This window comes from Rhipicephalus sanguineus, chromosome 9, assembly GCF_013339695.2.
Source record: "Rhipicephalus sanguineus isolate Rsan-2018 chromosome 9, BIME_Rsan_1.4, whole genome shotgun sequence".
Classification (NCBI taxonomy): domain Eukaryota; kingdom Metazoa; phylum Arthropoda; class Arachnida; order Ixodida; family Ixodidae; genus Rhipicephalus; species Rhipicephalus sanguineus.
Genome location: NC_051184.2, coordinates 92,214,830 through 92,230,418, shown reverse-complemented (window position 1 = coordinate 92,230,418; position 15,589 = coordinate 92,214,830). Strand labels below are relative to the sequence as shown.

The 15,589-nt window shown below is 45.2% G+C and overlaps 2 protein-coding genes across 3 annotated transcripts in view; both read right to left on the bottom strand.

The window, feature by feature from the left end:
* The window catches only part of LOC119406021 (protein zyg-11 homolog B), an 82,668-nt gene extending 72,788 nt beyond the window's left edge, over positions 1-9,880 (bottom strand). For both annotated transcript variants that reach the window (XR_007417564.1, XM_037672865.2), the window contains exons 1-2: positions 9,531-9,880; positions 1,531-1,741 (exon numbers count right to left, since the gene is read on the bottom strand). Coding sequence is in view for 1 of the 2 variants with exons in the window: in XM_037672865.2 (XP_037528793.1) it covers positions 1,531-1,637 (107 nt within the window). In the remaining variant the exon portion in view is untranslated. The remainder of the gene's footprint in view (positions 1-1,530; positions 1,742-9,530) is intronic.
* Positions 9,881-12,298: 2,418 nt separating this feature from the next.
* LOC119406020 (hippocampus abundant transcript 1 protein) overlaps positions 12,299-15,589 on the bottom strand; it is a 29,879-nt gene continuing 26,588 nt past the window's right edge. Inside the window, exon 10 of the mRNA XM_037672864.2 lies at positions 12,299-15,277. Within this exon, the coding sequence (XP_037528792.1) occupies positions 15,008-15,277 (270 nt within the window). The 3' untranslated portion in view covers positions 12,299-15,007. The remainder of the gene's footprint in view (positions 15,278-15,589) is intronic.

Sequence of the window (15,589 nt, the reverse complement as noted above, 5' to 3'; positions counted from 1 at the left end):
GATGTGAAGAAAGTAAAGTGGAGAAAAAGAAAAAGACGGCAGGGACCTAACCTGCAACCTTTGGTCCCTGCAAGTTAACTTTTTGTCCACTTTACTTCCTCTACATCTATTTAACAATTACTACAGTACAGTTAGAACAGTAGTACAATTAACGTCCCCTATACCTTCCTCGGCTTCATTATCTTCCATTTTTCATTAAAGTTGTGTCAAACAACAAAAAAAAATGAGCCCTCATAATTACCTTCCTTCACTGTCTCAGGTTTAGCGTATAATATAGAACTTCTGTTCTTTATAATACCAACGCAACACCACTATGGCACCAAAAGAAAATGGCAGCACCAGTCGGGAATGTCTGACACATTCAGTACAGGCGATGGTGATGTGCGCAGCCTCCTTAGGCTACGACATTTTGCCTCACCTGCCACATTCACCTGACCTCGCACCAAGTGGCTTCTTCCTCTTCTTTCGCATGAAGAGCACACACTGAGTGGGAACATTTTCCGGACGACAAAGAAGTCATTGCTCAAGTCGAAGCCTTTCTGAACTCTCAAAATGAAGAATTCTACTGCAATGGCCTGCGGCAGCTCACGTATCGTCGGCAGAGGTGCGTGCCTTTGGGGGGAGATTACGCAGAGAAAGAATGAACTTCTACTCAGATTTCATTTGTGTTCCTTTCTTCATGCCAATAATAACTTTATGAATGCCCCTCGTACGTCCAATAATACCTGTGCCACACGGGCGCAGAGAATGGCATTGACTTCCTAATGCCTGAAGATTTAACGTCATTTGAGCGGTGCCACACAGACAAATCAAACGGCCTTCGCCTTATTGCCATTCGTCGTCTAATGCCTTCGCCAGAACTCATTCGACTGAGAAATGTGTACTCTCGACAACAAAGCTTGCTCACTGCAGTACACATAAAACATTTGAAATAGTGTCTATGAGGTGATTTTTATTTAATACATGACTGTCAGCATATTTCGCGTTATTCCCTAGTTGCACTAAAGCGAAATTCACGTCATAATTGCAACGGCTTCGTGATTACGGGCGCCATGTCGGATTCTAGGCTTCGAATTCAACGTGTAATGGCTGAAGTCGCTATTGTCGGTTGCAATGTTGTAAAAAACAGCAACAAACTCAAGCTAATGGCAACATAGTATGCCTACTTCTACATTCTACTAGTAGTCTTGAAAGCAAATTACATTCGCTAAAATATGTGTTCATATTTTATTATTACGGAAAATTGCTCACTTCAAAATCCGTTATCGACAACATGAGGCCAAATGCTGTTAAATTCAGACGTGGCAGCTCTGCCGAAAAAAAAAATGTCGTTCAGGAAATTAATGCCTTAACTACAGAATGTCATTTCTTGTGCCCGTGTGCTACAGGTATAATTTGTTACATGTGATAGTTTGTTATATTCGGTAATATGTTATAATTGGTGTTCGATACATAGAGGCTCTATTACGGTTCCGTATCTTTCTAATCCAACGAAAGACGGAGAGCCGATGCTTAGCCGAGCGCACTCACCGCACCGCCTGCTGCTGCTCGTCCGTCTGGACCTCGCATATGGCATCGATGTTATCACAGATGAAGTCGATGCAGCACTCCTGGAGGGATGCCGGCGAGTCGTACATGCTGGCTTCAGGGGGCTCAGGCCTCTAACGTAATCATCCTCACTCCACGTGGGGCCTCTCCTATCGGGCTCCGGCAACCAGCAAAACCGTCACACCCGTCACTACTGCTTTGAGGCAACCAGGAAAAAAAAAAAAAAAAAACAAATTTTGTGACTTCAGCACTGCAGTAATTCTAAGCTGTAGCAACGGTTTGTGTACGAAACAGGAAAACAGAAAAGCCCTTCAGTCATGATATACAAGTCACCGAAACAAATCTCACACATTTAGAAGTGTTCACTAAGGACAATGTTTTACTTTCGTGCTTATTCGGTTCAAAATCTCACTAACACTGCAAAGGCATCAGAAATGGTAGATACACTGACCTGCTTTTCTTAGAGAGACTTCATGTTTTGTTTGGCCTTAGCACCTTCAGAGCCACACTACATTGTAAAATGTAGGTCATTCAATACATTGGCTTTCCTGTGCCGTTGAGTGCCTAAATTAGCTCGAAAAACATGTGAAGGTGCCTTTGTCATCCCACCTTACAGCGAATGGCACCTCTGCAAATGGTGGCCAATACACCACCATTTGTACAGTGTGATCAACACCACAGTGTGGTCAAGCATGACCTTCAAGATTGGTGTTGACTACTCTGAAGCAAAGGTCGGCATACTCATTATTCGCTTTCTCGCCCTCATTTCCCAGTGACAAACAGTGAGAGGAGGCAAGCATGAAAGGTGAGTGAGCATAGGTGTCGGTGAGCACCACTCCGTGCGAGCAGGAGACTGAGCGAGTGCCACTTGGTGAGCGCAAAACATCTTGGCCAGCAAGTGATAGTTCGCATCCGGTTATTCTACGTTCCGAGGGGCCCTTGCGGTGAGGTGCAGAGACCGCGAGCAAAGATAAAACCAACCACTAATTTTTCAGGCAAACCAGACATGCATCAGTGCCAAGCGTTACTGAATGATCCAAGTCATAAAATGAGATGTTGCTGCGAAATTTCAGCAAAATGGAAGCAGCAGCAACTACTAAACATTTTTACTCTTGTATGCATTGCATGTAAACATGCTGACATAACGTACATCAAAATTGCAAATGGACTTGAATAGCATGCTAATGTGTAGTGGCACGTGTTGACACACCGTTTCAAACAGGAATTCACTCATATAATTATCAATTTGTATTAAATAGTTTACTTCCTATAACCTCATAAAAAATGTTGACTTCCTACAACCACACAACTCAGTGTGGTTAAGCAATGCATTTTTTATTTTTTCCCTACCTGTTGCATAAACCTTCCACTGTGAACTGTTGCATGAGCAACACATTCATAACTTACGGTTGCACAACTGTGTTTCTGTGCATAATGTTATGTTACATCGTAATAATATTATGCACTGCCAGCTATAGGTTGGCAAACTCACTCATGAGTCAACGCACTCAGACTCAGATCGGGCCATGAATCTGAGTTTGAGTGAGTCCGGGTGAGTAATATTTGGCGAGTTCGAATCCGAGTGAGTCCAGCTGAGGAAAATTTTAGTGAGTCTGAGTCAGAGTGAACCCTAAGCACAAAATATATTTCTTGAGTGAGTCCGAGTGAGCTGCATCTTCAATTGCTGACCTATTGTCCTATCTACTCATCTTCAGCCTTGCTATCAGTCTTATATCGGCTTACGTTTATACTCAAGTCTATTCACACATATGCCAATGCATGAGCATTCATGTGCCACGTCAATATTTTTTTATCAAAGGCATGAGTTGTGCGGAAGGGTGCCATGTCCTCCCCCCAAACTCTTTCACGGGAAGTTCTTGATAAAATATCTCGTGTGAGTCGCGTATTTCAAAAAAATGTCCTTACTGGATTGAAACCACTGATAACACACATTTGAAGGTACAAGATCAAAAGGTGTATCATGGAGCACTGATTACGTGAGATATTGACGTTAAAGAGCATTGACACCATGATTGACAAAGCTAATTTTATGCTAACGGACTCATGAAGTCAACAAGCAGTGAGCCTGAGTCAGAGCAAGTCCAGATGAGAAAAAGTTTAGTGAGTCTGAGTCCGAGTGAGTCCATTTGAGGAAAATTTTGGCGAGTCCTGAGTCCGAGTGAGCCCTCAGAGCCAAATATATTTCTTGAGTGAGCTCCAATTTTTCTGCCGACCTATGCTGTCAGCCCACTGATCAAATATGCAATGCTTTGCTTGGCCCACCATGGCAAGTTGCAGTCTAGTCTATGCAACTAGGATGCTTCGCGCAAGGTTGCGGGTTCGGTTACAAGCCACAGTGGATGCATTCAAATGGGAATAGAATGCAAAAACAAGCATGCAACTCAGGTGAACATTAAAGAACACCAGACGCTCAAAATTTATTTCTAACCCCCACTACTTCATGCTCTCTAGTCCACCTCCATCTGTAGAGCTTTATAAAAAACCCCGCCATTCGATTTATTTTCAAGCTGCGTCACACAGAGGTGGACCATATCTTGAAGTTCGGTGACTGTTGTTGTCACTGTGCATGAGATAAAACAATCATTTTCAGCGACCAAAGGTGGCAATGTCACCCTCAGATAGGCAACGCCTATCAGCCTCTTGACTTAATTATTGTTATGAACATGCAAGATAAAGCTAAAGCCACTGAGGCCACACGTGCAAGCCCCGATTGTGCAGGACCTCCATTTGTAGCCATTCCGAATATTGCATTCCAATAGGATGCGGTCAAGTGCACAAGGGATTATATTTTTTTAACGTCCTCAGTATCACAATGGCCCAGCTGAGTACCTTGCTCTCAGTCCTTTTCAAAATTAACTCTCAAGTGATGACATGAAAACACCCAACATTGACGTCGGACGCATGTGGAGACAAACGGAAATGCATCATTAAATCACAATGCAACAATGCATCATTGTTGTAAGCTTTTGCAAAAATTGACAGCTATTCAAACATCTATGCTATCGTGTTGTCACAGATGACGAAAAGCGCTCATGTCTTTTTAATGCCGCAGGTTGTCATGACAACTTAGAATGCTGCCTCAGCAAGTGAGCCTATCACATCATTGTACAACTTCACCTCCATGTTTTGCCCAATAAAAACAGTTTTTGCATAGAGGAATCTGAGGAGACGCCTCTTTTCTCTGCCTTACTACGTGGAGGTCCCCGCTTCTAATATCTAACCGTTATAGTTAAACAACAAATGTGTTTTTTGCACTTGTAAAGTCTCACTGAGTAGTGAGAACCGTCCTGAAGAGCGGTTATGTATGCGGACGGTCTCTGGGTCTGAGGAGGTTAGTGCAAAGAAGACTTACTAAAAAAATCCACTCAGAACCTCCTCTGGTAGTAGCCAAAGTGATGCTTAAGCATAAAGTTTTACTGTAGGTTGTGGCCCTTTCAAAATGCTGCTTTCAAGCAGCATCGGCATCGCGTCCTTCTTTCCGGCGTTCGTCAGTGTCTTGAAAGGTCCCGCAGAAGGCGCATCCCGCAAATGCCAAAACGCAAGTTTAACGTTAAATCTTCGCATAGCGTCAACTTTTCTTGTGTGTACAATCCTCTATGCCAGCTTTAGATCTTGCCCCAGAGAGGGCTTTGATTCCACTACACCGAAATTCAATGAAGACTTCATAGAAAGCATTCTCTCTTTACATTTGTTTTTTTCCCACAGGTACAACGCATTCATATGGTTCAGATATGTTCACATTCTGCAAGCATGCGTGTGTAGCCCAATGGTAAAGACACTCGCATTCGGAGCGTGGGGAGTCCAAGTTTAAACCGCGCCCCGCCATGAAAATCTATTTTGTTTTATTTATTTATTTATTTGCGGCAATGATCACCTTACGTGAGAGAGAGATAGATGTTGAGTTGACACAGAAATGCTTACGCATTTCAAACTTAATTGCACACTAAAGCACAATCTGTGATATCAGCTGGACCACTTGAAGAGGCAGACAGTACTTGCAGGCTAGACCTCCATTAGTATCCATCATGTGTGTGTCACTATTGGGACATGCGTTCTAAAGCAAATGACTAAATAGTTATTTAGTGAAGCGGTGAACCGGGCGGCATTACACGGTCATAGGTTGATCGATTTACCATAAATCCCCTGAATTTAGCATTAATCATTTGTACAGCCCCAGTTACCAAGAGAAACAGGTCCTCAAAGTCTGCAGAAAAGTGCACTGACGTACCTGTAAACATTGACTGTTACCGCAGTGTTAACAAGAGCATAAGCTTTTTGCGACAGGTCTTGAATGACAAGTTTTCTGCCTAATGAATGTGCCTTCATTACTGTTTGGCTTTCATTTTGCAAGTGAAGACACGTTCCTTAAACCAAAAAAAAATTTCTTTTATTCAGTAAGGTTAATTCACTGACATCACACTGACATTTACTCCGCAAGTAATGTACGCATTGTCGAGTAAGCCTGCTGATCTGGCAAATTGCGCTGCATACCACAGGCAAGCTTTAACACTCTTCGTAATGAAAAAACCGTAAAAAAAAAGTATCACGGACAAGTGAGGAAACTACAAACACAATCATCGACTATCAATTAATGTTTTTTTTCATGTACATTTTTGGTGTGTTACTCATGTTACTGTACACCTGTAAACACATAAGTTCTTTTTTTCTCGCCATTTCAACTTTCCCTCAATATCCTCTGGTCATCGACGCACGCCTGCCGACATGTGAACTTTAGCAAAAACATCCTAGACAACAATGGGTGTTGAAATAGCATGTGATTTTAGTTTTACGTCTTCGCCAAGTGCATACCTTTCTGCGAGACAGACACACACACTTAATTAACAGTGAATAACATTTACATCAAGTCCACAAGCAGCGGAAAACTTCGAACAACGGAGAACAAAGAATAGTGCATTGCTCTAGGTCTTGGCGACGTTTGCACTGACGTCGCTGCTGCCCATTTCATCATCTTCAATAACTTGTTTGACTTAAAATTAACCCTCTAATATCTTCTCGGAGATTCCTAAGGGTGTGATCGGTACTTTTTCACAAACAAAATTAATCTTTGTCGAAAACTTGATGCAGCATTTGTGAAATCAAATAATGAGCCCAAACTTGTAGGCTCTGTAGAAATTTCGGGACTGTTGGCAGGCGTGCCAGCGACACAAAATTTAGCCATCAGCAATCGTACTCACATCAAGATACTCGGGACATTTGACATGAGCAGCACAACTGTGCTATCAACAAAACAAAATGTTGATATGCAATCGAATACATATGATCCCCTAATTGTTTTCTGTTAAATCATGCATAAAGAAAGATTTCTTTTTTACCGAGGATCTAAAACATGATTATTTTGTGTGCTATACTGAGCTGAATGAAATAGTGCCTGCTAACTATAACCACTTGTACATTGCCAAGAACAAAACAAATAGCCCCAACAGGATTGGTGGGGTGGGGTTTACATGTATACTGCAAAATCGTATTGCACGGAAAAATATTACGATGGAAACAGAATAATGTGGCAATTTAGCTTTAACTTCACATGACCGAAGCCTACTGAAATACTTTGTAAGAAATTTGGCACTTATAACACCTTTATGATGCTTGCTCTTACTGCAAATTATTGGTTCACAGAACATGCTACCACCCTCAAACAACAAAGCAATACATGGATGATGATGTGACAATGGAACACAGGCGATCGGCATGCGAATGGTATGAATGCGACCGGCGCTGACCAACACTCCCAGGTCTAAATGCACAGATATACCCAATGAAGCGGACGGGGGAGTGACCGCCAGCTGTAGCTCAATTGGTAGAGCATCGGATGCGTAATTCGAAGGTTGCAGGTTTGGTCCCTGCCGGCGGCAAGTTATCTTTTCATCCACTTTACTTTCTTCACATTTATATCATAATTACTACAAATAACATTCCCTATACTGACCTTGGCATTATTGTCTTAGTTCTCATTAATATTGTGTCTAACAAAGAAAAACGATCCTTTAAAAATTCCCCTTCTTTCCTTCAGTCAATGGAATACATGATGTTTTATCGAATCGAGTTAAGCTTTACAACTAAGAATGAATCCGTTTGCTACTATTCTGTCAGTCAATTGTCTGCTACGTATGAACACCTGCACTTGCAATTACAATGCACTGATTTCAGGAAAACCAGAGAAGCTGCCAACAGTGGACCAGTGTTGAGGATGAACCGATGTCACTATACGTGTTGGTGGTCAACCATAACCCAGCACTTTGGGGAAAAAGCAGTTGTGCGACTTGTGTCTGTGGTAAATCAGCCAGGCGGCAAGGTACCTGCTAACAGTAACAAGGCAAACGAACCATCGACTCAGATGCACTGGAGCTGTCAGGATAATCAAAGTTAGTTCTGTAAACTTCATGACGCAGAACTAGGTCTGTGAAGCGAAATGTTGCTATTACCTTTACCATTTGATGAGTTTAACATATCTTGTGGGTTTCCTCGGGACTGGCGTGGTTAACCATGTTATTGAACAATTCTACATGTGGTCACCGTTATTAAGAAACTGTCTCGTTAATTACTTGAAGAAAGCTGAAACTCAACAACTAGCCAAACTATCCGCCACTGCTGATGTGTGCTCAAAAGGCCACGGCCTTTTGAACGACATGCAAAACATGTTTTCCCTCGAAGCTGTTTGTTTCACAAGGGCATACGTTCACACACCTGCGCAGGCCGTCACCATTGTCACGAAATGGAAATCCTTTTCACGAACGTCTGCACTACAACGCCCTCAGCGCCCCGTCGATCGCACTTTCGGTTCACTTCACGTGAAAAGCGTTCGCCAGACGACATCGGTGTCAATGCACGCGCTAACAGATTTCATACGCGGGCATATGCCGATCCCTTTGAGCGCCGGCCATCCCTTTCTGCCTTCGCAATTACGGCGACCACATACCATCGCAACGTGAGCACCGGAGACCTTTGTGGTAAGCTCCGTTACAAAATCACACGTTCAGTGGTTCAGTCACGTGGCGCACACGATGCACACAAAAGCAAAACCTCGACGCGGTCGCGAACACGCTCGGAAAAAAAAAAAAGACAAAACTGCGGCGGCCTTGTTCTCTCGTGTACCGACGACAAAAAAAAAAAAAATGTTCAGCTGGTACCCGCACAAGGCAAGGAAGTCGACCTTCGAAACGTGGAAGACTCAACGAGCGACATGGAGTTGGGGCAGTTTGTTTTGTTTTTTGGCCTTTGCCCAGAACCTGCGATTCGAACGCCGTTTGTATTACCATACTGCGCGGTTTTTCATGCGATCAGAACAAGCCGTTGCTGATCCGCATGGCTAATGAACTCTGGAACGTTTGAGCCAAGTACGCGTGCATACGCGATGTCGCTGAGCAATAACGAAACGTCAAGCTGGCGTCCCAAGTCCCACTTATGCCCCGTGAATCGAAAAGAGATGTGGTTTAACCTCGCGCATATTTATTACGGATCGCACGTACCGCGGTCATCACTCCTCAAAGCGGAGATATCGAACGATTTTTTTGGGCAGTGTACGAGGTCGTACATACTATAGCTGTCATTAAACCATACGCTTATTTAGTTACACAAGTTCCGTGTCGTGAATCCAGCTAGCTCGGATAACAGGAACAAACACCTGCGCGATAGCAAAGAATACAAAAAAAAAAGGCAGGATTTGCCGTGCTGCGCGCGACTCATTCGACCCCCCCCCCCCCTTCCCCCCGAAAGAGATGGCAAGGACGAGGTGAAATCTGGACCAAATTAACAGCGTCGCATGTTAAAAAAAGGAGGCCGATCGTGACCTCGTGAGCCGATGACATGCGAGACTGCGGTGGACGCGTTTTGGAAAACACACACGGCGGTGTAGATAGAGGTGAGCGACACGGATTTACGGGACCCCGGAGGCGTCTGCATCGTTGCTGCAGTTTCAGATTGCTCTGTGCGTATGGACTTACCGTTCAGTTGCTTCGCTGCGGTGAGAAGTGCGGACGCTCCGGTATCCGAGTGTCCCCCATAGCGTATCGCCCAAGTCGACGGATGCTGCTGTTCCCGAGTCGTGGGGAGATGTGTAGTGTCGACGCTTGCGACGACTTCTCGATCAGCGGTGGTGGCTGCTGCTTGCGAGTCCAGCGAATGTCCTACGCTGGGGCTTTGGTCTGAAGCCGTTCGTCGCGTTGGCTGTCTGGCTGGATTGAATAAAAGAAAAAAAGAGCGGTGCGGACGCACGCTGCTGGTTCTTCTTCGGCCTTTCTTCCTGGAGCCCAGCCAGACAGCGAGCCTGCGGAGTTTTCACGCGGGGTCGCGAAGCTGCTGCCGCGATGAAAAAGAAAACACCACAAAACCGAAACATACCCACTCTAGCTTGCTAGGCCTGACGAGTTACTCGAGGAGGGTTTTATAAAATACGCCGCTAGGGTCGCTGTGTATTGGCTTTAAAATTCTTATGAGATGAGAACAAGAAAGCATTCTTTTGGCTAGGTCATTGTTACGGAAGGGTGCTGTAAAGTCCGCTGCGGAAATTTTTTCCTACGCCGCGGCTGCAGGAGGTTGTTGCAGCGGTTGGCGCCGGCGTCAGTTCCGGTGGAGAGATCACGCGCTTAGCGGACGTCGCTTTTGCGGGCGCCAGCTGGGTCTGGGTGCGCGCGCTTTCGGCAACCCGTTAATTGCGACCATGACGTACGTTTGGCGCTTGCTTACTGCCAAAAGCGTAAATTTTAAGACTGACGGCTGTACCTCAGAAAAACCGTTGCTGAAACCAACCAGACATGATATCGGGTTGGGTCGATTAATTCCTGGCTTCAATTTTCTCATGCCATGATCCCTCTTGGTTCTTTAATAAAATTTCATAGTATTATGTGTGTAATTTTTTTAACTCCATAGTTCATCGCTCTGCATTCTTGATTTACATGCCACTGAAGTCGCAACATGCCATTTATGAGCAATTTTGTTTTCATGGGCGAATTAAGCTGCTAAAATGGGCAGCATTTGCTTCTGCACCTGTAACACTTTCGCACAATGCCAACTTGAATTTAACGTCTGTGGCGTTGTGGTCACAAATTTCACCTTACCAGCATTTGGGAAAATTTGAAGTACATATCGACACTGACCCACATACTTCAAACCCTATAAACAAAAACCTGTTAAAAATCGCAGACACGTTGGAAAATAGGGAAAACCTCCCCAAACATGGCAGTGGTGCTGCCGCTTTAATTCAACGGTACCTTCCAGATAATTCTGATTTGCAACGTTTCCGTCAGCCCTGAATTACAAACGGAAGCAGACTTGATGAAACAGAAAAAAGACCTTGTCTCATCAGTGCTCTAGAGGAACATTGGCTGTCACCATCAGTCACACATTACAGCCTTTTTTTCCACATTTCCTAAAGCAGCAATTTTACCACGTGTGTTGCTTGCATAGAATTTTTTTTTATTACATATCTGTACACTTGAGCTTACCAATACTCTGGTGTAACAGTGGCTGCCACCACCAAACAAATCTTGCAGCATTTTTCTGTTACTTGAAGCAGCAATTTCACCACAGGTGTTACTTCCACTGAGAACATATTTTACCAGTTCTGTACAGGCAGTCTCACCAGTGCCCTGGTGCGACGTTTCTTCTGTGGGGGATTGGCCAAGACAGAGGTTAATGTAAATGTAAACATTAGGACAGGACATGGCGATGGAAAAAATTCCCATTCTTCGAAATAAAATAACGCAATTTTATCACGCGGATAGAATAAATACAAAAAGAAGAAATTTTTTACCAATAACAAAATAATTCCTAATATATGATTAAAATATTTGCTGGTTTTCTGAAGCACCGATTCTGACTAACAAGGTATCCTCCTCAATTGTATCACCCAGGGCTTCGCAGAGGGCCCCACAGATGTTCCTATTGCTGTAGCCCAATGAAGCAGCGCCAAAAGAAAGAATATTTTGAGCATTTAGGGGAATTCTTTACTTTCTGAATAAAATTTCCAAGTGCTTTTTTTCTTTGGTTTGTCCACCATCACCAACCATATACTCTATTATTTTTTTCACATTTACTGATGCAGCCATTTCACCATGTGTGTTACTTCCACCGAAAATTTCTTTTATTAGAGTCCTGTAAACCCAGCCTCAACTGTGCCTCCGTGTAACATTCGTTGCCATCACCAAATATACAAGCCTTTCTTTCACAGTTCCTGCAGAAGCAATAGGTAGATAGCAAAATGGCGCGTTGTCTGCTATAGCACTTCTGGTCATGGAACCTTCAAGGCTCAGCTCTTCGCTGCTTCAAGTTGTGTGCGGTTCAGTGTATTTGGGGAGGAGGCAAGATAACTGGTAACAACCGCATCACAGAAAGTACGTGCTTTCTCCCCGATTACACTGAATGGCACACACCTTGAAACAGCGAAGAGCTGGGCATCGAACCGGAAGACGTCATTTTGCTATCCACCCATTACACCACGAGTGTTACTTTCACTGGCGAATTAATCTTACTAGTTCTGCAAACACGGTCTTGGCAGCACCCCAGTGCAACGTTGGCTGCCATCATGAAACAAATATTGCCGCTTCTTTCGCATTTCCTGAAGCAGCAATTCCACTACACGTGTTACTTGCACTGGAAATTTGTTGCACTAGCCCTGTATACCCAGCTTCACCATTGCCCCAGCATAGCATTTGTTGCCGTTATAAGCATTTCTTTCACGTTTCCTGAAGCAGCAATTTCACCACAAGTGCACTACTTCCACTGTAAATTTATTTTATTACACTCCTGTACATCCAATGCATACAGCCATGCCATAATCTTTTAAATGGCCAAAGTGACAAGTGCCTGCTTAACAGATCGCAACGAAAAAACTTGAGAAGCCACCACACCAGTGCATAATTCAGGACGACGCCAGAGCACAACAGCATTCAAAACCGAAACTGCATTCTTCATGTCTTTGGTTTCACATCCAATCACCGACGAGACACATCCCTCAAAGCAGAACTGAACGTAACAGACGCGGTACACAGCACACTGTTGGTTGCCCCGGTGCGACACAAGCTACAGTACGGTGAAAAGAAAAAAAAAAACGACAACTGTAACAAATGCCCCTGAGCAGTGAAACAACCGTCAGGTTTTGCTGCAATGGCATTGTTGAAGTCCACTGAAGTGGCAGTGCCCAGCCTTTCCAATAAAAAGACAGCAAAAAAGAGAATGTGTGCTGGGCACCTTCGGTGCCCCACGAACGAGCAGTGCAGTACGGTCGGTGGTTTGAAGACGGCGTGCAGCATGGCAAAACTTCTCGGCAAATTGTCGGCCACCGTCGCTCAACAAACCTCGCGGACGGGCGGTGCCCGTCACATTCGCAAAGCTGAGAGCAACATTTTTTATACGAGTCCGGCAGGGTAAATAATTCAACACGTGGCACACACATTTCTCACACAGACAGTGGTTCGACCACCGAAAGCGCAGGCAGTGTCGTCGCCAAACTTTTGTACAGGTGGCACCAAGCAGAAAAAAATGGGAAAACAAATACGGTGAAGAACTGCGGGACAAGACTTCACGCACGGCTACTCTCGGTCCCGACCAATGCATCGCAGACTAGCCGCTGCCAAGCGTGTCTCACCGGAAACGCATGCCGCCTTCCCAAGTGCGACATGGCACGCAATGTAGGCATGAAGAAAAATAGAGAGAGAAAAAAAAGACAGTGACAATGTGTTACAAAAAAAACAAAAAGAGCTCAGAATGACAGTTTCCGAAGGCAATGACCACATGAAAACATTCTGCCACATTCCTGAGGTGCACCTCTCTTGACTAGCAAATGCAGTTGTCACGTGGAGCTGGTTTAGCTAGACAGCAATGCCATCCGATGAAGGAAAAGAGGTAAAAATGAACATTTCAGTAACAACGAATGTCATGACCCCAGTTGAGATGCCAACAATGCGCGCCTATTTCCAGCTTAGAAACACAGAAGGCATATTCTCTCCCCATTCATTCGCTCTCGTACCAATAAGATACCAAGGACATCCCATAAAGAAACCGACACCGCTTACGTCAACTACGGAGAAGATGGCATGCAACTGCAAAGTGTAGAAATGCCACAAGAAAACCCTGCACACGTTGCACTCCAATGCAAATGACAATAAAGGCAAGAAGGACTAAATATATCCTATAAGATCTGTGGAAGAAATAGAATGGAGAGAAGACAACAATACTGTTTGTGCTCCCAACAAACATTGCACCCTCCGTAGAAATCGTAATCCCCGCCAAACATCCAACAAAACACAAGTCACGCGTCCTTCAGAGGTAAGTCTTCTTACCGGTTTGTTCTTGCGCTAATCAGTACAGACATAAAGACACGACCACTAGCTTTTCACGCCCTTGTTAGAAACAGCTTGTAAAAAACAAGCTGAGAATGATAAAGTTAAAAAAAAAGAAATCAGACAGTATTCTTTTAAAGGTGACAGTGTCATTGGAGATTTCGGAACAGTATTCTATAGACACGAGGTCAGCTAAGGCATCCGGTGATGCTACTTCGGTTCGAAAATTCAGTGACGGGGCCGGTTTTCATCCGCGCACCGAAATGCGACATCTTGCGCGGGTGCGACCTAGTGCAGCAAGAGCCATCCTCTCGTCGTGGATATAATCCACAGAATGTCCGATTGGTGGCACCGGTGTCGGGCAGTGGACGAGCCTACACTCTAGTCCTGGAGACACGTACACCCACACGTGATCCACTCTCACGAAAAAGAAACAACGCTCAGTCGTTGAGGCAACTGTTCAAGGCGGTGGCATTGCCGATATCAACGGCCAGTCCAGCAGGGTGCTAAATGCCCAAGGGAGCTGCACACATTCCGTGGTCGTGACGTAGCTAGCCCATCGTAGAAGGGAGAGGATGCTTTGATCAAACACGCGTGGTCACGCCTCTCCCCGGAAGTCATCGAACGTTGCGATAACGAAGCAACCACCATATCACTTTTTTTTGTGCATTATCTTGTGCAGCATTTCGATGCCAGCACGAGGTGAGGCAGTGATGCCCGTTGCAGTACCAATGGTGTAGCGGTGCGACCAAATATTTTTTCCACTTACAACAGTAGGCAGTGTCATCGTTCAATACAGCTGCATCGCACATGGCCAGGTAGAGAGATCGGGGAGGCTGTGGTCATCGTCGCTGCAATTGGCTTTTCCCCACCCGTCACACGACGCGACGGGACTTTCACACCGGAGGCATACGTAGCGGCAACGATCGGAGCAACCGCAACACTTGACACGACGGCATCATGCCCGAACGAAACGGTGAACTGCAGGCGACGAGTGTGCAAGCGACGCAGGTGTAGCTCTGATAACGCAAGCGTGATGAAACAGTGGTCCCCAAACCGCGCCGGTGACGGTCACAACCAACAGCCCCTGTCGGTCACAGTTCGGCAACGTCGTTTCCGGCCCCCGTAGTGGCAATGACCGACTATAACGGGTCTGTGTCGTGCATCAACGGCAACGTTCCACAGTCGCTGCTACGCTTGTGAACGACGTCGTGGTGGAAGAGCTCCAAGCCCCCGACACGGACGGCCTGGTGCGTTGTCCGCGAGCTGCCCACGCTGCGTGACGAGCCACTGGCCGCAGAAGCGGACATTGATGCGGCAGCGGGTCCCGTGTTATCGGGGATGAATGCCGCCACCAGCAATGCCAGCATCACCAGCAGGGCACCGAAAACAAAGGGTGGTCCAGGAATAAACTGCAACGAAATGGGAAAAAACAGAACAGAACAGTCATGTCAGTCAATCAAAGAATCATTTTATTTACCACTTCATTGAGCGGAGGGTAGGGGAAGAAAAAAAATTGGCCGCGTATCTGCGTGCTCCGCTGCATGAGATATGGACGCCATCTGGCAACACGTCGGGAAACATGAGCTTGTGCAGAGGGTTTCCTTCCTCCATGGCAGAGGGCGTTCGTCGGCGCGCATATGGCATTTTCATCGCAGCCGCATTTTCAGCATAGCTTAAGAAACTCGGGTCTTTAGAATTGCGTATCTATGTATTTTCTATTA